The sequence below is a fragment of the Halichoeres trimaculatus genome, unplaced genomic scaffold, assembly GCF_033239565.1.
Source record: "Halichoeres trimaculatus isolate MK-OKI-2021-1 unplaced genomic scaffold, fHalTri1.1 fHalTri1_scaffold_20, whole genome shotgun sequence".
In the NCBI taxonomy this organism is placed as follows: domain Eukaryota; kingdom Metazoa; phylum Chordata; class Actinopteri; order Labriformes; family Labridae; genus Halichoeres; species Halichoeres trimaculatus.
Genome location: NW_027437198.1, coordinates 16,096,255 through 16,119,523, shown reverse-complemented (window position 1 = coordinate 16,119,523; position 23,269 = coordinate 16,096,255). Strand labels below are relative to the sequence as shown.

Below are 23,269 nucleotides of genomic sequence, written 5' to 3'. Positions count from 1 at the left end.
AGAACAGTGAGTTCAGAAAAGTTCTGGCACCATGCTCACATATCTCAAAATAAACTCCAAAGTAAACTGTTTTTTTAAGGCCTTGAAAGAGCGGATAAAACTTGTAGATACTTGTATTCCTGTGTTCCAGCTGACTGATCACCAGACGATTGCTTGAGCCGTCTGACTGCAGAAAAGAGAGCAAAATTTGAATTTCAGTAGTACTTCCCCCTGGAGCTAGAGCAACAGTGCAGGGAGCCACAGCCCCCCACAAGCTTTCCCCTTGAATGCACTTGATTTAAAAATGAGCTAAAGTGACTTGTTGATATCAAAGGATTTCATTTAAGCACGCTCCATGATGCCGCTGATTCCACCACAGGTTCCTCGAACCACAGGAAAAGGTTACTGCTCCTGCAAACATAGGATGAGATTGGTTCTTCTCTGATGTCCAAAAGGATTAATGACATCTAAATGAGCCCTGACCCTTAAGACATCAAGCTGACCAGCACAATGATATTTGTCTTTGCTCAGTAACAGCCTTAGTTATCCATCCCTGAGTGACATAGATTGGATTAGCCACATGCCAAATGTCACCGATGTAGCCTGAGAGGGAGAGGAGGAGGCTGAGGAAAGGGAACACTGGGTGAGGAATGAGAAAAGATAAGGTCTTTGTTGCTTTCTACCCTCCTTTCATTAACACTAAAGAAACAATCAGTTTGTCCCATCAGGTCCCATGTTGGTGACTGGAATATAGGAGCGGGAGGGCCAAAGAAACCCCAAACTCTTAAAGATATATACACCAGAATTCAACATGTAAACTGTGACGGTGAGGTTTTAATCAATTAGAGATTTGATTGCCAGGTTACACTTTGCTCTTTTGGTCAATTTCTAGGCTGGCCACAAAGTCAGTGGACGCTTGAACTATCTGTTCATTGGCAGTCTTTTGGCTTCATACCCCTTCTTTTGGATCCAATAGGTGATGCTTCTGAGATTTAAATGACAGGTTGGCAACATCACCTCTTTGTTGGTTTGTAGCTCAGCCAAAAGTCTGTTGATGGCAGCATTTACAATATTGTGGTGAGCATCTTTTGGCATCTTGCACGGTAGCTTTTACTCCCTCAAACGCCAACCAGTCATTCAGTGAAGGATCTTAGTCTCTCCCTGTTCCTTTCTCAGGTGAAATGGAAGAACTGGAGGCCCAGTGGCTGACAGGTATCTGCCACAACGAGAAGAATGAGGTAATGTCCAGTCAGCTGGATGTGGACAACATGGCCGGAGTCTTCTACATGCTGGCCACAGCAATGGGCCTCTCTCTCATCACCTTTGTGTCCGAGCATCTCTTCTACTGGAGGCTCAGATACTGCTTCACTGGGGTCTGCACCGGCACACCAGGACTCCTCTTCTCCATCAGCAGGGTAAGGACTTTGTTTGGCAGGTTATTAAAACTTGACAGTTTGACACAAGATTCATTTTTAAACACACCTCTTGCAACAACAGTCCTTAGTTTATCAGCTTCTAGAAACACAGAGTGTATGCAGACACATGTGACTACATGGTTATGAGAATATATGGGCCTAGGGTTGTCTGACTGGGTTAAAAGTGGTCATGTACAAGGCTATGAGGTGCAATGAGGCACTGCAAGCATACTTGGGGCTAATGCTGAATTATTGGGGTCAAACAGGCATGGCTTACAGCAGAGTCAGCATGCACACATGCACACACTCATGCAGGGAAATAGAGCCTCTGCTGAACCAAGAAACTGCATAAAACAAGAGGAAAGGAGGGGGGCTGCACAATGTAGAAAGAGAAGAGAGCATGAGAATGGGAGGAGGGATCACGAGGCAGCCCTGAATCGACAAAAATAGATCCTAATTGCAGCCTGTTTTTGGATGAAATCAAGGCAAACCCCAGCTAAATCAATCTATTCCCTCTCATTCTGTTAAAAGGTCAGCGCTCTCCCTTGTTGTGTGTGAGAACAGAAGACATGGACTTGCATGCCTAAAAGCACTGCAGTGTCTCTGCACTATTTCTGAGGCAGAGTGTGGCTCTGTTTTCTAAGTTAACAGAAGGGGGTGGTGTGGAGAGGAAAGTTTTTGGGACGGGGAAGTGAGGTTCTAGAAAAAGATGTTACTTCAAAGCCGTCCTCGAGTGATTTAGGGCATACAACGTTCTCATTTGTGCTGATGAGCTTCGCAAACTGTGCTGGAACAAATACACTTGAGTTTGTAAATATGATCCAAGGATGTGTTTGTGAAATGAGGGGTAGTCATGGTTATGCTCCTTGAACCATCGATGAAAGCTCTTTGATGTGGCTTTTTATGGACAGCTGTTAGTCCCTAAAAAGACATGTTCTTCTTACATGTTCAGTGAAGTATGTAAGGCCTACAAAAGGATGTGAGAACCAGAACAAGAACAAGAAAGGGTACCGGCAGCTGGTGAAACATCCTTTTCAGCCAAAAAAAATAAAAGTCCCAGTACACCAGTGGGTTAAATCTACCAGATCATATCTCAGGCGAAAGACTGAAATCTTTCCTGAGGGATGCAGTTAAATGTCTTTACTAGACTTTGAGTTGATTTAGTGGTTAGAGGCTGTCTTTGTACAGTAAGGTAACACTGGGTACCCAACTGTGTTTGAATTTAACAAACAAAACACAATACATTAGGTCAAAGTAGAGAGCTATCATAACTCTGACACTCTTCCTTTGCTTTCGTTCCCTTTCCTTCCTGTTCTGTTCTACCCCATCCCTCATCTCTACTGTGTCTCTTTTCCTCTCAATCCTTCCCTCATTCTGTATGTCTTTCCCTTCCTCTTTTCACATCTTCAACCTTTTGTGTCTGTGCAGGGAATCTGGAGCTGCATCCACGGAGTCCACATTGACATGAAGAAAAAGACAGATCTAGACTTCAGCCCTCAGGACAAGATGCTTAAGCTCATTAAGTCAGCCAAGCAGATGACTAACATGTCCAACCTGAGTGGCTCCCACATGAACTCCCCCAAACGTGAGTTCATGCACTCAGCTGGCCCCATGATTATGGACATGATGGCAGAGAAGGGAAACTTCATCTACGCTGACAACCGAAGCTATGCCCCCAAAGATATGATCTACGGGGACACTGGTGACTTGCAGTCTTATCTTGCCAGCCGCCACAAAGACCACCTTAATAACTACATCTTCCAGGGAGGTCAGCATCCTCTGACCCTGAATGATGCCAATCCCAACACAGTAGAGGTGGCAGTGAGTGCCGACTCCGTACAGACCAATGCCAAGCCACAGCGCACCTTGTGGAAGAAGTCAGTGGACACTCTCCGTTCAGTTCCACCTGGGCCCCCTCCGATGCCAGACATGCTGATGCCGGATCCACGAATGTCCATGAAGTCCCAGCGCTACCTCCCTGAGGATGCAGCCCACTCTGACATCTCTGACTGCTCCAGTAGGGCAGCCTCCTACAAGGACCCAGAAAACAACAAGCACCTGAAACCCAAGGACAACTTAAAAAAAAGATCGGCACCGTCAAAATACCCAAGGGATTGCAGTGAGGTGGAACTGTCCTACTTAAAGACTAAGCAGGTCACTGGCGGTACCAACCAATCCGGAAGAGGAGGAGGAGAGAAAATTTATACTATTGACTCAGACCGCGAGCTGAGCCTGCACTCAGACCCCATCCACTACCGTGAAAGTCGCGGCCTCGCTGCCGATGATTTGGATTACCCTGAGATCTACTCAGATCACAGTGACAACTACAGGAAGTGTGAGCAGCCCATCATTCACCTGAACTCCTCCCCTTTGCACCACACCGACTCAGATCTTCTACCAGACACATCTTACTCTAAACACTACAGCCTGAAAGAGAAAAACCTTTCCCCACATGAATCCATTGATCGCTACAAACAGACACACTGCCGTTCCTGCTTGTCAAAAGTGACCGCTAGCTACCCAACAGCAGGGTCGTACCCCCCTACTGTTGCACCTTCTGCGCCTGCTGCCACACGCTCACCATATAACCGCTGTGAAGCATGCCTCCACACAGCCAACCTGTACGATATAAGTGAGGACCAGCTTCTCCAGGAATCTTTGGTCAGCCCCAGCATGCACCACCAACAGCAGCAGCAAACAGACGAAATGTTTGGTCTGTATTGGCCGCAGACGGATGGGCCTCATGTCCAAAAAAGGAACCGCTTAAGGCTGAGTCGTCAACATTCCTTTGACAACATCATGCTAGAAAAGCCCAAGGATGTAGACCTCGGCCGACCGGCGCGCAGTGTCAGCCTCAAGGAGAAAGATCGCTTTCTGGACTCCACATCTGACTCCCACTATGCGAACCTCTTTGGCATGCGTCCCTACTCCGGCAGACTGTTTGGCACTGGGTCCAAATCAATGATGTTTAACCATAATCTAGAGGAAAGCAAAAGGAGCAAGTCCCTGTACCCAGCCCATGGCTCGGAAAACCCTTTCCTCAGCCACTCACTGAGGGATGACTCCAGCAGTAGACTGGTTCATGGGCGTAGCTCCACTGATATTTACAAACAGCTGGCTGTGGCCTCGCCTGTATCGGTTCTTGGAGCTGCCCCCGTCAAAACGCGTAACGATGCGAACAATCTCCGCTCCTCTGTTAAATCCACCACTTCATACTGCTCAAGGGATGGGCGGATAGCCAATGACATGTACAATAAAGAGCATGTGATGCCTTACTCAGCCAATAAGACTAGTGCATACCCAGCCCCACGAGGCGTCCTAAACTCAGCCCAGTTCAGCAATAGACGGGTGTATAAAAAAATCCCCAGCCTGGAGTCGGATGTTTAGTTGATATAAGAAATATTCTGTTCTCCCCTCTTTACTCCTCTCTGGGTTTGTATTATAATTTATCAACTATGTTATCCACCAATGGATGCCATAGCCACACTGCGTTTTCTTCTTCTCTTTGACATTGTAATTTAAAAGAACTTGTGCCAATGGGTCTGATGGTACTACTAGTATTACTCTCTTTGCAGATGATATCATCATTTTTGTCTATTCTCTGCCATGTACCAATGAGTTGGCTGCAAGGCTGCAAGGCTGGCATAAGGTATCCTGGTGAAAAGGGAAGGGGAATCATTAACCCCTGTGTGCTGAACAGGTATGAAATGGTGTATCCCCTTAGCAGGAGAAGAAGACCGACAGTGAAGAAGACCGACAGTGAAGAGGACTTCTGAGTGTAGGACGTTGGATTTGTGACGAGAGAAGTGGTTCGTAGGATAGGAGAAATTACATGGGAAGGGAACCAGAGGGAGAGGGAGACACTTGCTCTCTTGCTACCCTCTTCTTTCCTTTTCCTTTTCCTTTTCCTTTCCACCTCCACTGTCAAGATTTTGGCTCACTGGGTTACGAGAGGAGGCCTGACAGGGAGACCAGATGGGCACGTTTGATGTCCCAGCCAGACATGGAGGTATCCCAGGAAGGCAGAGGCATCACAGTGAGCTGGTCCGGCGGTCTGCTGCTCGTTACTCTGACAAATATGACCACAGAGGCACCTGGCAGAGAGAGAGGGGGAAGGATTATTGACTAAATGACACAGAAGGGAACTTCCGATAGTTTCTGAAAGAGAAGTATCAGTAGGCTTCTTGAGAGTTTGGTTTCCAGTGGTAAGTCTGGACTTTGGGTCCTGATAGTGGAAAGAGGCTGAGAGTTATGTAGGTGCTATTAATGAATCATGTTTACAGACTGACAGAAGTAAAAAGACAGACTGACAAAATGACTGAAAGAAAAGGAAAGACAAGCACGTGAACCTGAGGCAGTTGAAGGGCATTTCATTTGTGGCGCTGCACATAGAAAAATAATAGCAAAGTATTGCTTTTTTATTCTATTTAACTATAAGATTTATTAGGGATTCTGGCATCCGGATCCCCCTATGTAGGATTTTAGTGTTTGCTTATTTGGTAGCACAGTAGCCATTAGTTTTAAAAACCTTTCTCCCACATTTGCTTTGAAAAAGCATAGCTTTCTGAAAAATACCATGAGGAGTAGTGGATTCTTTTGCATGTGTCGATTTTTTTTCAGTCTTGGCGAAGACAAAATACACACAGGTACACTCACATATTTTACATGTTTTTGAAAAAGGGACTGTGTCTCGTGTGATGTGGCGGATGGATATTTGTACAATCGAAACCTTTATCCTTGACCTTTGTGCTTAGTAAACCGGCGTCACGCTATGGCTCTTGCTGCAAAAGAGCTGGAAAGTGGTGGAAGGGAAGAGAGCAAAGAGGAGATAAACAAGGGAGAGAAAGGATGAAATAACAAGTGTGTCCAGCACATCATCGGACAGGGGATGGGCTGGACACTGATGTTTTTTGTCTTTTGACCTTCCTGTCATTGAAAAACAGGGTATTAGCTACAAAACAACCACTGACAATTCCTTCCTTCCATCCTCTTCTCTTCCTCGATCAACATGACACATCACTAGCGTGTTGGATAACTATAGAGCTACACTTTGTTTTCTTCAGTTTTTGTACAATTGAACTCTGAGTGGTTGGTTGGGACAAAACTAGCGGTGCTACACAGTATCTAACCAGTACAGTCTCACTGCGGGATGGGTTCACAGTTATTGGTCATCAATTACTGTCAACCCGCAATCAACCAGGGCTCTTGAGGATCTGAAGACTACTTGAGACAGATCCCTTGTTTACCTTCATAGAGTGTTTGGGTGGAGGTGTGGGATGGGTTGGACTGGGCAAAAAGGAGAGGGATGGAGCCAAGGAGGCTCTGCTGTTATGTGCTCATCAATCATGTATCTGTCTTAGTGTGGAGTAAGTTGTGTGTGTGCATGGCAGAACTTTGGGTAAGCTTGAAGTCTTTACCAGAACAATTTGCTTCCTGATCTGATTGTTTTTGCATACGTTTGTTTATTTGTTTGTTTGTTCTTTTTTAAACACTTAGCAGGAAAGACTTGCACATGCACATTCTTCCATGTACACTCGTGCCCACAAGAAACACTTTTTTGTAGCATTACACTGTACAAAATGTACAGTCAAAAGAAAAATCATGTCTCCATCTTTCCTGACTGATTGATTTGCTTGACTGATTGGATTCACAAAGCCAAATTGTATCAAATAAAATACCTCAGGATGATTCTGTGTGTTTTGGGGGAGAGCTTCAGCTGTGGCAACAGGACATGATGTGGCGCAAATTTTTTTGTTTTGTAGAAAACTTTTAAAAAAGGGAAAAAAAGACAACGTGATTTATAACGGCTGCAGTGCAGAATCAAACTTTTCTCCTTTTGATGTTTACCAGTCCCAGGTCTTCCAGTTCGGCTTTTTGCCCGAGCTCATGCAACCCAAGTAAAGAGAGATGAGGAGGAGGAGTGGCGTTAGGGAGCTTAGATTGTGTGAGGAGTGTCGTGTGCAGCTACGCTTCTCGCCAGAGTGGAGGATGCTTATTAAACATCCAAGCCGTGAAAGCTTCCTCTATGTGGAATACAGGAATCTCTCTCTGTGTCCTCTCCATGGCGTTTAAAGGCAGTCGCTGCATTAGCCACTGTGTTTCAATTGAAGCCCCATCTCGGTCATATCGCCCTTTTTTCTACTCTTGGAATACTGCAGTGAACCTCTCCTTGCTCCCTGATCTGCTCCCCTGATATTGACTGAAGAGCGACATTTGTCTTTTTTCTTTCTTTTTTTTTGCATCTTATCTGCATATTTATTATCATATTTATCTTCACATGCTGCTTGTGTGAGCTGACAAGTGAACAATATGCACATGTAAAAAAAAATATCAAACAGCACCCTCGCATTTTATGAACTCATGATGATTTGTTCTATTTGTTCTACTTTTACAGAACTGTCATGTAAACTGATGCTGTTTTTTGTTGGAACACACACATACTCAAACACACACACGCACACACATGCACACACACACTCTCAGACACACCCCTGTGATGACAACCCTGCTCTTTTTAATGACAAAAAATGTATTTTAATTACATTTAATGATAAATAATGAGGTGATGGCATGCAACCCCAGATGTAACAATTTTACTGTTTTCTGTTTCTTTTTTGGTTAACTCTTTTTGTTATGATGTTATGATCACTAATGCGTTGTAACCAGGTGTGAGTATATACATATTTGAGAGAAAAAAAACAATTATCTATGTTAAACATGATGAAGATGCTGCTGCTGTTTTGGGGGAGATGGCGAGGACCTGACCCCAGTGCAACTTCCTCACTGGCTGGCGGGCGGGTCACTATCAGGCCGGGTTCACGCCCAGTGGGGTCGCGGGTCAAAGGGGTCAGGAGGTCAGGGCTTGGGTTCAGTAAGGCGGGACATCCTTGCTCTTCCTCCAATGGCAGGTGAGAATTACTGTATCACCAGCTCTGCTTCTCTCTTCCCTCTCCTTCATGTGTAGTCAGGACTTCAACTGTAAAGAAGATAAAAGAAAAAAAAAGCAACCCTACTTTGAGTCTGCTGTCCCTCCCTCCAAAGATACGAGACCTCTTTCTTTATGGTTTGCTGTAAGAATAGAGCTTTTTTTTAAAACTAATACTTCCTCAAAGACTTTTAAGGAACTATTTTGAATATATTTAGAAACGACACCTGTATACATCGCTTGTAAATTCATACTGGAATACATCATCATGGAGAATTATAAATGATAAAGAGTAAAAACAATATTTTTTGTGTGAATTTCACAGGAGCTCTTCTGTACAGTGGCACTGTTTCTCTCTCTCTCTCTTTCTATCTCTCTCTCTCTCTCCCTCTCTCTGTAGAGCGACTAGAATAAAATTTCACCATTCACAAGGTTTGCTGTCCTGTCAAAATTTACATTATACACACCGGGCTCTGTGCCTGCGTCACCTTAGATAAAAGTTAACCCTTTGTTGGTTTTTGTGCTGACAGATTTTTTTTTCCACAGGAAAGAAGAAAAACGCTGGATGATATTCCAGAGTTTCCTTTTGTTTTTGCAGCTCTTCGGTGTTTTGTCCCTGGTCAAGAAACAGAATCAGCACACATTCAGTCTGATAACTGTGATGGGACATTATAGCCCCATTTCCACCAACCGGTTCAGTTCAGTCCGTCTAGGCACCGCACACATTTTGCAGCGTTTCCACTGACTAATCCTGGGACAGACCCCCAAATGACTGATGCGAGCCATCCCACTTTTTGGCACCCTTTCGTGGGGGTGCCAGACTAAGGCCATGTCCACACATAGCCGGGTTATTTGGGAAACCGCAAATATTTTTAAATGTTTACACCTGTCGTGTGGACATGGCCAACCAAGATGGGCTTGTTTGGCTGTGGAAATGCAAAACAGAATCAGGCTTTACCGATCCAACCTGTACTAAACTGTTCTAATCTAAACTGGACTTCCTAATGGAAACAGGGCTTCAAAGACCCTAGGTAGGCCTACAACACACAGGCCTGCTTGTTCCTGTTAAGAGCTTTGTAAGCCAGACAAAGAATTTAGAGTTTTTTCTTTTTTTTTTTGTGAAGATTAAAAAAAAAAAAAAAAAAAAACATCCTTGAGATTTGTTGGATGTGAGAGTTACAAGAACTGTCTTGAGCAAAAATGACTTTTAACAGTGGTTCTGGATGATGGACTGATGCCACCGGAGGCAGTTATCTTGTCATAAAAAAGTATCTTTGAGATGACCCCCCCCCCCCCCCCCCCCCCCTTTTTTTTTTTCCCCAGAAAAAAATAAATAAAATAAAATAAAAAGACAAACAAATCCTGTTATCGAGAAACCTGAATCTGGAAAAAAGCTGACTACCTAATTGGACCAAAAGTAAGATAATACCCAACTTTTATGAGGTTACTTTTTAGAAAGATGTTCTAAGTTTTATGAATTATGACTATAAAAATGTGTTGAATCAATCAAAGATTTAACACCTTTTAGAACAATTTACATTTTCAATTGATGATCTAAAGATAACATTCAAGCTAACCTTAAAAACTGCAGTTCCTGAAGTGTCCACTTGGGGCTCATCCCTCCTACTACTACTACTACCACTCATCTTGCAATGATCTAGAAGAGCCAACAAGACAATAGAGCTCAGGGACTCCTATAAAAATCCATCCAAAGATAAAGATATCCAGTAACTTTAACAGCATCAATGTGAAATTACCAAAAATGTTTATTTCCTAAGGGGCCGGCCATCTTACTTTAAGAAAAACTCTGTGTCACAATCTCCAAAGCTTTCAGCTTCCTCTGATGACCTTGATTTTTAAGCTATGTGCTTCCTCTCCTGCAGCAGCCTCTCAAACAGCCTCTTTCATAACCACGGTAAGAATTTATCTGTTAACATTTTCGTGTCTACATTCATTGTTGGTTGTTTAATGTTTCTGCAGCTTTGATAACAATTTTTCTGCAAATCAGCATCAAAAAACAGCCTTATTAGGAAACTTTTGCTACAATGACAACTGACTCTCTCCATCCTTTATCCCCTCTGTGCAGCAGTTGTAAGTGACAGTCAGCCTCAGTGGTAGGGGGGACCCTAACTTTGGAGATTGTTGAGTATTTTAGATAACCAGAGATCTTCAGGAATCTCTCTGTTTGGCCAAGGAGCCGGCCGGCTTCAGCAAAACAAGCTTAACAGCAACAGCAGTGAGAGTTAAAGTTTGTGATTCCTATGTGAAAAAAGTCCACAACTCTCTCCAAACTCAGTCCAGATAGGGTGTGCACAGACACTTGGCTAGACGCTCATGTATCCTCATCCCACAGCCACAGTCTGTAATATTGACACAGACCCAAGACCTTAAGACCCCTGCTCAGAGGCGGCTTTGAGAATGAGTGACAGATCATGTTAAGAGCCAGAATTGCCACATTTCAGAGGGCGCTCTTCGACTCTGTTGGCCACTTCTTTCTATCCCATCTTCTCTTGGCCTTTTGGCCTCCAATTCAGCCGTGATAACTTCTCCAGACCGAAGAGAGATAACTGCGGCTTACTCATCATCAGTTTTTGCTGATGTTTTAGTTCAAGTATATGGAGCTGCCCGCAAGGAGTGAAGACACCTTACTAGATGTGGTTTCTGAGATGGTTTGGAGTGTGTGTGTGTGTGTGTGTGTGTGTGTGTGTGTGTGTGTGTGTGTGTGTGTGTGTGTGTGTGTGTGTGTGTGTGTGTGTGTGTGTGTGTGTGTGTGTGTTGAAAATAGCCTGAAAGATAGCAGGAGGCTCAGAGGAGGGGCAATAATTGAAACAGGAGTATCATTCATCAGATTACACAGAGACAACAAGAGTGTGCTCCGGTCTACTGTGTGCTTGTGTGAGCTGTTGTGTCAGCCAGCTCAACAAAAGGCCAGGGCAGATCACTGCTCCTCTGCCGGGCAGCACATGAAAGAACGAGAAGATGGAGAGAAGAGCTCTCGTTTATTTTGTCATTTTCCATTCTGCCCTTTGGTCCTCTGAAAATCGCCTCCCACTTGATTCTGGGAGACAAACAATTGGCACGGTCACGTCCCCCTCGGCCCTCCCTGCTTCTGAGAGTGTGTGCTGGTGTGTGTGCCACAAGTCTTCACAGATAGATTTTTCTATCAAAGGCCATTTTGGATCGCATAAATCCATCCTGTGGGAATCTTTAAACTCATCTTACCTCCTCACACTAGCACAGCGCTGCCGACTACACTTATAATTATTCTCAAATACTTTAGCGGAGCCGAGGGTGGAGAAGTGGGTCTGATTATTAAGGAGGAAAAAAGGGATCAAAGTAGTGTGCTTTAGCTCAATATACCTTCCTATCAATGGTCTCCTCACACAAAGAGACGCTTCTTTAGAGGAGCCTTTGAAGGCTGAATGCCGTCACACTTCTTCTGAAAGCGTTTTATTACTGGTTATTTCATCACGTGTGCTTTAAAGGCACATGATTTCATCGCAAGGACGTTGCGTTCTGAAGTGCTGGGTAGGATGTTGTTATGAATGAATGCATGTGGCTCTTTATTTGAGAGATGAGAGCAATTTAATGTTATTTTTCAAGGTTTTACGAATACATAAGACCCTTTCGAAGGTTGTTTTGATAGTTTCTCATGTTCGTATTCAACCTCAAACTGACAGCAATGCAGGCCACCTTTGAATACAAGTGGACAAGTATTTGTTGGCCAATCAGGCATACAATTGCAGTTTTGGGTAACAATTTACTTTAGAGGTCCGCAAATTTAATTTCACTTAGGTCATAATAAGACAAAGTTTTTCTTATTTCTTTGAAAGTAGCCCCAAATTTTCATGAGAATCTAGTGAAAATTAGCACATAACTTCTGACCAGATTCTGTTTTGCAGTGCGCCTGTACTCGCAGTGTCTATCACAATCAGGTAAGGCCAATTTACAACCCCACTCTTGGTGAATATCACATCTGAAGCCTTCAGTTGTATCATTTAAGACATGATAGGCCTAATCAAAAAGGTTTATCATTTTGAATGTGATCACAATTATGCTTATCAACAAACTGGGTACTAAAGAACATGGCAAAATTAAACAACAAATAGCTAACTATTAACTGCTTATTGGGGAATTGAATTTTTCACTTAACATTTTAAAGGTAATTATCAGAGGAAACAATGAACCTAACTTCTGTATTCAAGAGCTGAGCAGCTATTTATCACCTGCTTCTCTGGAAATGGCAGAAACATTGGGATACTTCTAAAAACATTTTGAGATGGGCTGTGATTTCCTTCCTCGTAATTAGGAGTAAATTTTAAAGAAACTGGAAAAAAAAAACAGTAACCTACCAACTGTAACTTGCGACAATAAATTTAGACATTATTTTAAATAAGTTATGTGCTAATTTCAAAGAAATACGAAAACTTTGTCTTATTATTACCTAAGTGTGATTAAATTGGTGGACCTCTAAAGTAAAGTGTTACCCAGTTTTGATCATTTCAACCTCTTCATGAAAGTGAGTGTTTGTGCCCATGTCTTCATTTCAGAATAGCACTTCCAATCATGGCCACAGGTGTCACTGCAATCAACAACAGAAATAAATTTCCCACAGCACCTTTAATGTGTGCTACTATTCCAGACTGGGAAGGATAGATAAGGTGCATCATTCTCTGCCTCACATCCATGTATGTGAATGAATTTAAGAAAGATGACAGCTCTGGAACTGCTAAGTTATGTCAAATGAAATATCTGAAGAAAAATAAGACAGAAAGAAAGTAAAAGAAAGGAACCTTGACACTAGCTTTTATCTTTGTATGATAAAAATGAAAGTTGCATGCCCACTCAGCTGCCTTATTTGACATTTGCCGCTCTGTGGGACCCCTGACTTGGGACACAGTACAAACTTCATAATTTTTTGGTGGGAAATTCTAAAACACAACAAAGAAGTTGGAGGGGAAACTTATAAAAGAAGAACTGTGTTATTTTAGGGAAACATTGCCAGCCTTGTCTTTATTTTGTCGTGAACGTTAATGGTTTTGATTTGAGGTCAATAATGGAGTCTGATGAATGACTCAGCAAAGAGTGATGATAACAGGAGATGAAAGACGGACAGCCCGAGAGCACAGGGAGAAGAGGACGCTTTGCATTGTTTATGTTAATGGATTTGTGATGCTGCTTGCTAAGAATTTATGACAGCTTGTTGATGTCAGCTAATGGAGGAAAGAAGGTAGGAAGGTAGGAACAAAGGAGGTGAGGAGGGACAGGAGGGATAAAGACAGGGGGAAGTGAAAATGAAAAGGAGGTCAATGTTTTGAAACTTTAAAATTGTAGATAGAGATGGTGAAAGAGAGGAGGAAAGTGGAAAAAGAAGTGTGAGTGAAGTGTCCGATGGACAAAATGAAAAACGATAAAAATGACGAATAGTTTTTCAGAAGTCAAATAACAACTAAAAACAGATATTGCATGGTGTGCGTTTATGTGTGTGTGTGAGAAAGACGCAAGCTGGCTATGGTGTGCCTTTGTGTTATGTAATCTGTCTGTTCGCCGTCTTCAATAAAATAAATTGGGTCTTTGGTCCCAGAACACAAACCATTCTGAGAGGGTGAGAGTGAGCCGTGATAACACCAGCAGTTTAATTCACCGCCGGGGAAATCTTGATTCTGAAAGACGCAAAAAGCCAAGCTTGTAATTTGAGTCTTATGAGAAGGTATATATTGTCTTTGTGTGTCTTTGGGAAATCTTCCCACAAGTTTAAAGTCTCCTAGTCTTTAACTTCAGGCTATATCAGCTCAAAGTTTAACTGATTACTCGCTATGCATCAAATTGGAAAATATCAAAATGAGTTCTGACTTTACAGAGAGGGGTATTCTGTTTTTGCACATTGTAAACCTGTTTGTAAAGTAATGATGCTGAGTGTTCAAGCTTAATGTGTGCAGATTTTCTAACTGCAACAGATTCATATGTTGTAGAAATCCCTGAATCAGTCGGCTTAAATTGCCCCACTTTAAAAATAGCACGGGATCTTCCTGGGATTATTTGTGAGACTGGTTGAAGTGATGAGGTCATCACCAAAGGATCACCAAACTGATTTATGACCAGAAGAGCCAGTATAGGCAGTCTGCCTATAACTCCACTCCTTCTTGTCTTTAACTAATTGGCCAATTAGAGGAAGGGGTGTTTATGGAGTAGGGAGCCTTAAAGAGACAGCAAATAAAATGAAGTGTTTCAGACAGGGGCTAAAAGAAAGATTTTCCAAATCACCAGTAGACGAAAAATACATGACCGTACATCATGTACAGAAATAAAAAAATAGAATAAAATCCATAAATTGAAAGTCTGATGCACATTATTTAAATTATGTTGGGTGCTCTGATATATTGCATTCAGTAGAATAACAGAAACACGGTTTTATTTCTACTCCATACAAAGATAGTTTAAAAGGAGAAGAAACATCTCTACATTGATCCCGTAAAGCTTTGCCCCATACGTATAAAACAAGTGCTGTCTCATACACTTTGCAGCTTCGATGTGATTGTATTGATTTGTTCTGGTTGTGTGATTACAGCCCTTTGGGTGTAATATCACTAAGAGCTTTAGAGCCTCACAGATTGACTTTAACCTTCTTTCTGTCACCTCCAACAAAGTTACAGACCTTTACATTTGTCATGCTACTACAGCCGTTCACTAGGGATTTCATTAGCCTGTAATAGTCCTATGTGGGACACAAATCAGGAACTATGTACCCTGCTCACACCAGAGAATAATTCAGTTTTAATTTTAACCCATTCAACCTCTCTTCAAACATTAACGTCTTTGTGAAATGTAAAAATCTATCTGATTTTATGAACAGAGCAGGAAGTGTTTCAGCTCCGTTCTGTAATGGGTTTTAGTCACCTGGGATAGCTCTCGGGGTCTTACCTTCATTATTTAAGTATTCCAAGTGGAATCATGTGGTACAAAACATTGAATTCAAGATTGGTTACATAAGTCTTATACTTACATAAGAAGAGATGAGTAGCCCACGGCTGAACTTCCAAATGTTTGTTTAACAAAGTGATGTCCCATTTAAACCCAGCAAAAGATATTTCCAACGTGGTCTATTAACTCGTTCACTGCCAGCCATTTTCAGAGTAGAGAGCTCCATACTGCAAGCTGTTTAAGAGTATATACTGATCTACCAACACTCAAGACTATTGCGTTCTGTGACTACATAAACACCAAAACTACCAAAAGAAAGAGAAGAATGTCTCCCTTTATCAGGAAAAAGTATTTTCTACCTTTTTTGATTGGTCTTAAATAATCAGAAGTAGAACAGGCTGGTAAAATAATAATAATAATAATAATAATAATAATAATAATAATAATAATAATAATAATGATAATAATGATAATAATGATAATAATAATGAACACTCGTGTTCACCCCCCCCCCCCCCCCCCAAAAAAAGTAAATAAATAAAAAATAAAAACCCTAGTGCACTAGTTTAATAATCTGATATATATATGCACAAGCGCCAGCAGACCATTTCCCAGCCCAACCAGTTGAAAAAACATGATAGATGTAAAAACACCTCATTAACAGTCACTGAATAAAAAAAACAAACAAACACTCATTTACCAGGTCAGTTGCATTGAGATAAAGAACACTTTTTTTTTTTTTTTTTTTTTTTGAAGGGGGACCTGGCCAAAACAGGCATCCTCAAAAACAAAAAGTTACAGGTGGAAAACACAAAAAGAGATAGCACAGTCAGCAAAACTCAAGATTATGGATTAAAATCTATTAGTCATTCTGAGAATCAATTGTTCAAACAGCTGAGCTAAAACATCAACATCTGCTTCCATGTCTTTTTTTTTTTTTGTAGACTTACCGTAAAATACCAATTAGTAGCCGGGGCGTTTATTTATTTCAATCACTGAGCAGACCAGGCGTTTATTTGGAACAGGCGTTTATTTGGAATTTCTTTCCCAGAAAATAACATTCAGCGGAAATGGTAACGTCCTCTTCTTTGACTCTTCAAAGCCTCCTCATCTTTACGTTGTTATTGCATAATTCGTCCTTGCAGACTACCTGCGTTTGTTTACATCTGGCACGCCACGCACGGACTGATACACTAAGCGGCAAGTGCCTCGTACCCAGCTGTGGCTCTGCAGCGGAGGTAGCGCCGTTTTACGACACGATGACAACTAGAGCCTTATTTAGCAGTGTTTTTGTGTGAAAGTAACGCGCTGAAAATTCTCTAAATAAAGCGTGAATGCAGATCGATATCAGATTTTTTCGGTGGGAGTCCGTTTATTTGTGTTTTGGGTCAAGTAAAATATGGGCCCGTCTGAGTCTGCACTCAGACGGGGCAGACGAGCAGACGAGCAGGGAGGGGGTGTTTGGTGCGAGCGCTCTGGGCTTCTGCTGCACAAAAAACACTGCTGTAGGGTCATGTGTGTGCCGAACCGATTACGTCGATCCAAACGGATCACAGATCAATCATGATCCGTTGCACCATTACTAATAAGGTACAGTCTGATTATGTTTCTTTTACAAAAATCAGTTTTCAAGAGTCAACTGACAGTTGTGAGCTCAGCGTATGCACGTGTGTTCTGTAACTAGGACCGTGGAATGAAAAAAAAACAAAAGAAATTGACTGTGGCTCGTAGGCTGCGCCGAGTAACTTACCATACCCCCGGCGATTATTTGGAACGGGCGTCTATTTTTCTAAACATGCTGCTTCACCCGGCGTTTATTTGGAACCCGGTGTTTAATTGGAACCCGGCGTTTATTAGGTATTTTACGGTAAACACATTAGAGGATAGCAGCTTTTTCTTTTTTTCTGTTTCTGCTTCTTTAATCTGTTCTTTAAGTGGTCTCCCTCACCACCTTCTTGTTTGGAGTCTCACACACACTGTAAAAATTTGACCTTTAACCAGATGTGCGTTTGTTTTGGAACTAATTTTCTTTACTCAAGACAACTTTTTAGGAGACACAATGTGACAACTTTAGGTATTAATCAGAACAATTACTTAGCACTATTATTTTGACAACAAGCAAACATTGTAAGTTTGTACCGTACCGTATGTCAGTAGCCAGCTATATGGAGCGACGAAGTATCCGTAGGCTAATGTGTCAACAAATAAACTGTCAAATCGTACAGTAGTTTAGCAGCTGTTTGTACGTAGCGCAGGCAACGCAATCCTGTTTGCTTACAACTACAAAGTACAGTAAAGTACAGTGGTGCTTTAGTATAGAAGAGCCATGTCCTCCCATATCACCCTGGCATAGCTCTTTTTACAGAGATAAAACAAAAATACTTTGGTTTCTGTTGATTCTTCTCTAATTTAAACCTATGCTAGTTATGAGGCTCATCAACTTTCGGTGTTCCTCAGGATTCGTCTTTAGCTGCTGCAGGCACAAAGCTTGTTTATTTGTTTGTTTAATTTGGATCCCCATTAGCTGTACCCTGGAGCACAGCAAGTCTTCCTGGGGCTTGTAATATTCTCTCTGCCTGTACGCTTGGGTTCAAATTGAGAAGAAAAGAAGAGATTGTGCAAAAGACCCACTCGATGACTATAAGACTGCAGCAGCAACAGTCCATTATTAGTGGCAACACAGAGACATATGCTTTTTGACATCATTACTTTGCATTGCAACCAAACAACAATGGTGGCCTATGGGCACCAAGCTATCAGTAACATTTTTAAGATAGCGATTTTAAAGCTGATACAAGAGTTTATCGAACAAGGTCCAGTAGTCATTTAAGTCAGGGTTCCTTTTAAGAAATTTACCTTGCTACAAAACAAGAGTCAATGGCAGAATAAGCTGTTTAGCACTGGCAGAAAAGATCTGGCTTATTTTTCATGGGGGCAACCCTCATACTTAGCTTTGCTGCTCATCCGCCAAATGTTTGATCCTTACGAATGTTATTTCAAAGGCAACTAAGCAGGCTTTCCAACAGCCTGATTGAAAGAGAATAGTAAAAAATAAAAAAAAAGAAGTCCCCATCAGTCCCCATGAGCGGGGTGATGTTAGCGTTGGGAGTCCTACTCCAGTGACAGGAACCAGCGTTTTCCCCTCAGATGCCTCTTTTTCCAGCATGTCCTCTTTTACCTGTCCTTGAGGAGCGTGCTGAATCAGTGCTACCTGCTCCACTTTCTCCACTCAGACTAAAACCTTGTACAAGTCAAAGTGAGTCCATGCTTGTGAAGCCACACGGGCATTTTAGCACAACCATTGTCTGGCAGACATAATCTCACGCAGGCATAATGGACACAGTGAAGTTCTGCTCAACATAAAATGCTAAAGATGAGTTTTTGTGATTTGTTCTCTCTTTCTCTCTGCTGGAGAAGAAGAAAACAGAGGGAGAAAAGAGCCCACGGGCGAAAGCAACAAAACACGCAACAACAGCCCGATGTAGGCTAACATCTGTGTGGATATGCGTGTGTAGACTTTTTCAGGCAGATCTTTTGAGGCAAGGCGAGCTGCAGCTTTGCCCAGTGCACCTTAAACAAATCAAAGTTTGAAGTTTTGGAGCTTTCTTTTTTTAAAAGGGTATTTTGTGCTTTTTCCCTCCTCCCTCTGATGCATTAGATTTGATCCTCCTTCTGTATCCTGTGTTTGACCCGTCACTGTTGTGCATCTCCATAAAAGGCCACATAAATCATTGCAGGTGTCTGTAATGTGCCTGCAGGTAATTAATTGCTTTGGTCTTTGAGCCAAGCTGAGCCGAGTGCACAGCAGTGAGAGCTGAGTTAAACACACCGGCTTTTGTTCTCTCTGTGCACTCATTATTTTTCATCTTCTGGCAATCGTATTCTTTCTTTCCTCACCATACTCCCCAACTGTTCATTTCTGTCTCTTTGAATAGTTAGAGTATAAATGATGGACTTTGTTTAGGGATCAAACTGTCTTTAACACAAAGCTTCAGATCTCTGAGTGGATCTTTCTAAGTGACATTTAAATGGGAGGAATGGTTGCTGTCACCCTGACAGTTGGCAGCATAACAGCCCGATTGTCTTGTCAGGACTACCCATGAGGCTAGATTTGCGGAAACAGCAAGGGAAGATTAATTTTGGGTCAGTGGCCATAAGCAGCAAAGGGAAAGGTGTTTTTTTTATAATTATTATTATTTTATGTATTTGTTATTTATTTATTTTTTGGAATATTTCTTGTTTTTAGATTGTGAACCAGTTAATGTGAAAGCTTTCAGCTCCGAACGTAAAGCCTGAATGCACTGCAGGAGCTGTAAAAAGAATGACTTTAGCCGCGTTTCCACCAAGCTGTCTGGTTTGGTTCAGTTTGACACAATTTGGTACACTTAAGCCTGATCCGGTTTGCGTTTCCACAGCAAACCTTGCCCTCTTGTGGTAGACGGCGTGTAAGCCGGATGCTGTAAGCCGGATGCTGTAAGCCACGGCTGTTAAATAACAGTGTGACGCCGTATAGCAGCGCGACAGTGTACCCTACTTGTAAATCCAACGAAGGAGCAAAACGCGACACAGTAAACAAAGAGCATAGATGGAAGACATTTCGCCAGCATTTCGTCCTCTCTGTGATTGGCATGTAGCTCTTTGATATGAAGTGCAATCAAGCTTTGATTCAGAGAGGACTGTGTGCCACCAGGAGAAATGCAGCCACTGGTGCGATTCCTTCGACCAATCGGCAGTCTGCATTCTTGTAGCTCCACCTTCTGAGAGCGGATCGGTTCAGTCTGGCACCCATACAAAAGGGTCCTAAAAAGTGGGATGGATGGTCTCCATTATTTGGGGATCTGTCCCGAGATAAGCCAGTGGAAACGCCACAAAATGCGCGCCGCACTGAGACAAACCGAACCGGTTTGTTCGTTGGAAACACGGCTTTGGCCTGCTTATAGGACTTGTGAAGCCAAAATACTAGCACAGACATCATTTTCTAGGATTTTTTTTTGTCTTTAGTTTGTCTCTCTTGTGCCCCTATAGTAGCTTTACATCAGGGGTCTCCAACCTTTTTTAGGATGAGAGCTACTTTCAATCAATCAAAAAAGTTGTGAACTACTTCTAGTCCCCTTGTTTATTCATTCATTTCTTTATTTTGCTGGGCACATATTTAGTACCTTATAATAGGCTTACCCTGAATGTGATGTTTGACACTGCATGCTGTTGACCAGAGCCTTGAAATTTTCTGTTTTTTTTTTTGTTTTATTTTATTTTGTTTTGTTTTATCTTTTGATGAACCTGGTCCACTCATTGTGTATCTCCAAACCATACACTAGCTTTAGCTACAGTAAAATATGAAGTCTGAAGTGTGCCAACACCAGGCCCAGAATCAGATTTAGAACGTATTATTTTGAGCAAGTGTGGAGCAGTGGGGGATGTAATCTTGGTTTGAGCGCTGAGCAGTAATAGGCAGAGCGGCATGGTGGGACTTTAAACAAGGCAGCTTTGGGAGCGAGAAGCAGAAATTCTCTTTGCTCCACTCCACTCACAAACTCTGTTTACAGACCAGTTAGACGATACTTATGTGATGACCTCATCAAGTCAGCAAGTCTTGTAAAGATCTTGTGGAAGTCACATACACACCAAGCCAAAAAAATCTGTTTTCAGAGCAGAAATAAACACATTGACAGCCTGATACAAAAAATGTGGTGGCACACACATTAGGGGGTGGCTGGAAGGGGTTAATGCTTTTCTGGCTTGGCAGATTGATAAGATATCCAAAGCAAATCAGAGGCAGAGTGCAGCTCATGTGACTGATGTGTGCCCTATAGTGAGGAGACTCAAAGCCCGCCCTCCTTCCAATATGGCCACACCAGGCAATTTGATTTCAGTAACAGATGAGTGACATCAGGGAAACTTTGTCCATTTTTTATACAGCTTATGGTTTAAATATGTAGGAGTTTGAAAATCTGCGCACGGGAATAGTAATCTTTAACAACATCAAAAAGTTATTTATAATAATTAGGTAGGGAAGCCTAAAGCAGTTTTTCTACGTAGTTGTTTACATGTTTTGACAACAAAGTAAGCTTCATCATAGCTTTATCAAACAGAATTATTTGGTGATCAAAGTATTTTGTGGTGGATTATATATACAGTCAGCATTAGGTAAACACACCTCATGTGAAAGACAAGGGGTTGTTGGTACTCGGTGTAGGAACACGACTTTAGCCCTCCATCTTGTTAACATTCATGAAGGGTTACTGAACTGAGAACATCTCTCAGCTTTGAGTTTGATTGGCTTAGTGGATGGAGGCAGCAGCACTACGTGAATATCCCCATCATTTCTTCTTATCTGCGTGTTCCCACAGAACAAATCGAACCTGCAAATGAGGAGAAACGATAATGCAGGGGCTACAGGCTAATTAGCAATCAGGCTAATTACTGCCTCACCATATGTACTTGTTGCTAAACTTGTAGCTTGTATGGTTTCAGTTGAGTGGGTATCAGGGTATGCGCACGCACACACACACACACACACACACACACACATGCTTTACCATTGTGTGTGTATGTGGGTGGGTGTGTGTTGGCGATGGTGGTGATGAAAGGGTGCAGTGCAGGTGCGCTGCTAGCTGAGCAGTCATGTTTGATTAAAAATATGTAGCTTGATTGCAGCATACCACCGGGAGAGTGAGATGTTAATTAGCTCCGTGTGCGTTCAAGTGTGTGTGTGCACGCGTTTGTGTGTGTGTGTGTGAAATGTTTGCTTGTGGAGAATCACAGTGCTTAAATAACACAATCAAAGACAGCCTGCTGTGGATCAGCCTGCCTCGACAGAATGTTTCACACATATAGAGCTGCACAAAGAGTACATTATAAGTGCTCAGGGAACCATATGGGCTGTAACTCTGAGTTTGTGTGTGTGTGTGCGTGTGTTTATCCCTCTCCACTGAACGAGGCGAGATGCAAGTGGCAGATGATGAAGCTGAGGTGATCATGTGCACAAGAGTTTGTTTTTGTGTGTCTCATCCCTGCTGACTTAAGCAATCGAGATGGAGAATTATGTGAGGAGACTTATTTGGGTATGTGGGGCAGCCTGCTAACATACACACACACACACAAACACACACACCCACACACTTTACTTTCACAACTTAACTCCACCTCACTTTTCATGTCTCCCTTTCCCCCTTTATTTATATCCACATCTCATTCTTCTGTGATATTACAGACAAACATGCACCATCTGGGTACATTTTACTCTCCAGTGATACTTCTGTTCATTCCTTCTGCCTGTTAGCACCAAAAATCATTTATTCACACAGACTCCTGACAGCAGGGATATTCACACACACACACACACACACACACACACACACACACACACACACACACACACACACACACACACACACACACACACACACACACACACACACAAATGTAATGAATAATGTCTGACAGACTGAAAAGGGGAGCTATCTCCCCTAAAAATATGTGCTTTGAATGGGTGGGTATAATTACAGGCTGGTGAGCAGGTGCTCTCATTTTCAGAGGCTTGTTTTCTTTGCTTTGCTCGGCTTAGATTTTCACAATTTTTACATGTTTGCAGAAAAAGTTTGGAAGTTTTCTTCTAAGATGCTGCCTGGGTATTAGGAAAAAGTCTATAAAACTTTTTTTTAATGCTCCAAAATTACACTTTATAAAACAGTTTCCTTCGAGTTCCCATGAAATGTAAAACAGCCCTGTTTTACAGCTCACACTGCTGGCTACACACTATCAGGCTGGACCTTGGCAAATTAAGGTTTGGGAGGTAGTCATTATAGCATTTTTAGAGTCTAATCTCCAGGAAATGTTCAAAAAATTTAATGACTCATCCCGCTCTCAGGGGTAAATAATATTCCTCTCACAGTCAGTGACATGTCCCCAGCTTCCTGTTTTGCAGAAATGAATTAGCCCTCAGCTGTTTTATTGAGTTGTGTGTTCTTGTGGTAAAAGACTCTTTTTGCTGCAAGGTTCAAAATTTTCCCAAAACTGGCTTTTAGGG

The 23,269-nt window shown here is 42.2% G+C and overlaps 1 protein-coding gene across 4 annotated transcripts in view; it reads left to right on the top strand.

The window, feature by feature from the left end:
• Positions 1 to 8,750, top strand: part of grin2aa (glutamate receptor, ionotropic, N-methyl D-aspartate 2A, a) — a 176,062-nt gene extending 167,312 nt beyond the window's left edge. For all 4 annotated transcript variants that reach the window (XM_074695980.1, XM_074695979.1, XM_074695981.1 and 1 more), the window contains 2 exons: positions 1,156 to 1,394; positions 2,823 to 8,750. In XM_074695980.1, coding sequence (XP_074552081.1) covers positions 1,156 to 1,394; positions 2,823 to 4,781 — 2,198 coding nt within the window. In that variant the 3' untranslated portion in view covers positions 4,782 to 8,750. The remainder of the gene's footprint in view (positions 1 to 1,155; positions 1,395 to 2,822) is intronic.
• The last annotated feature ends 14,519 nt before the right edge of the window (positions 8,751 to 23,269 follow it).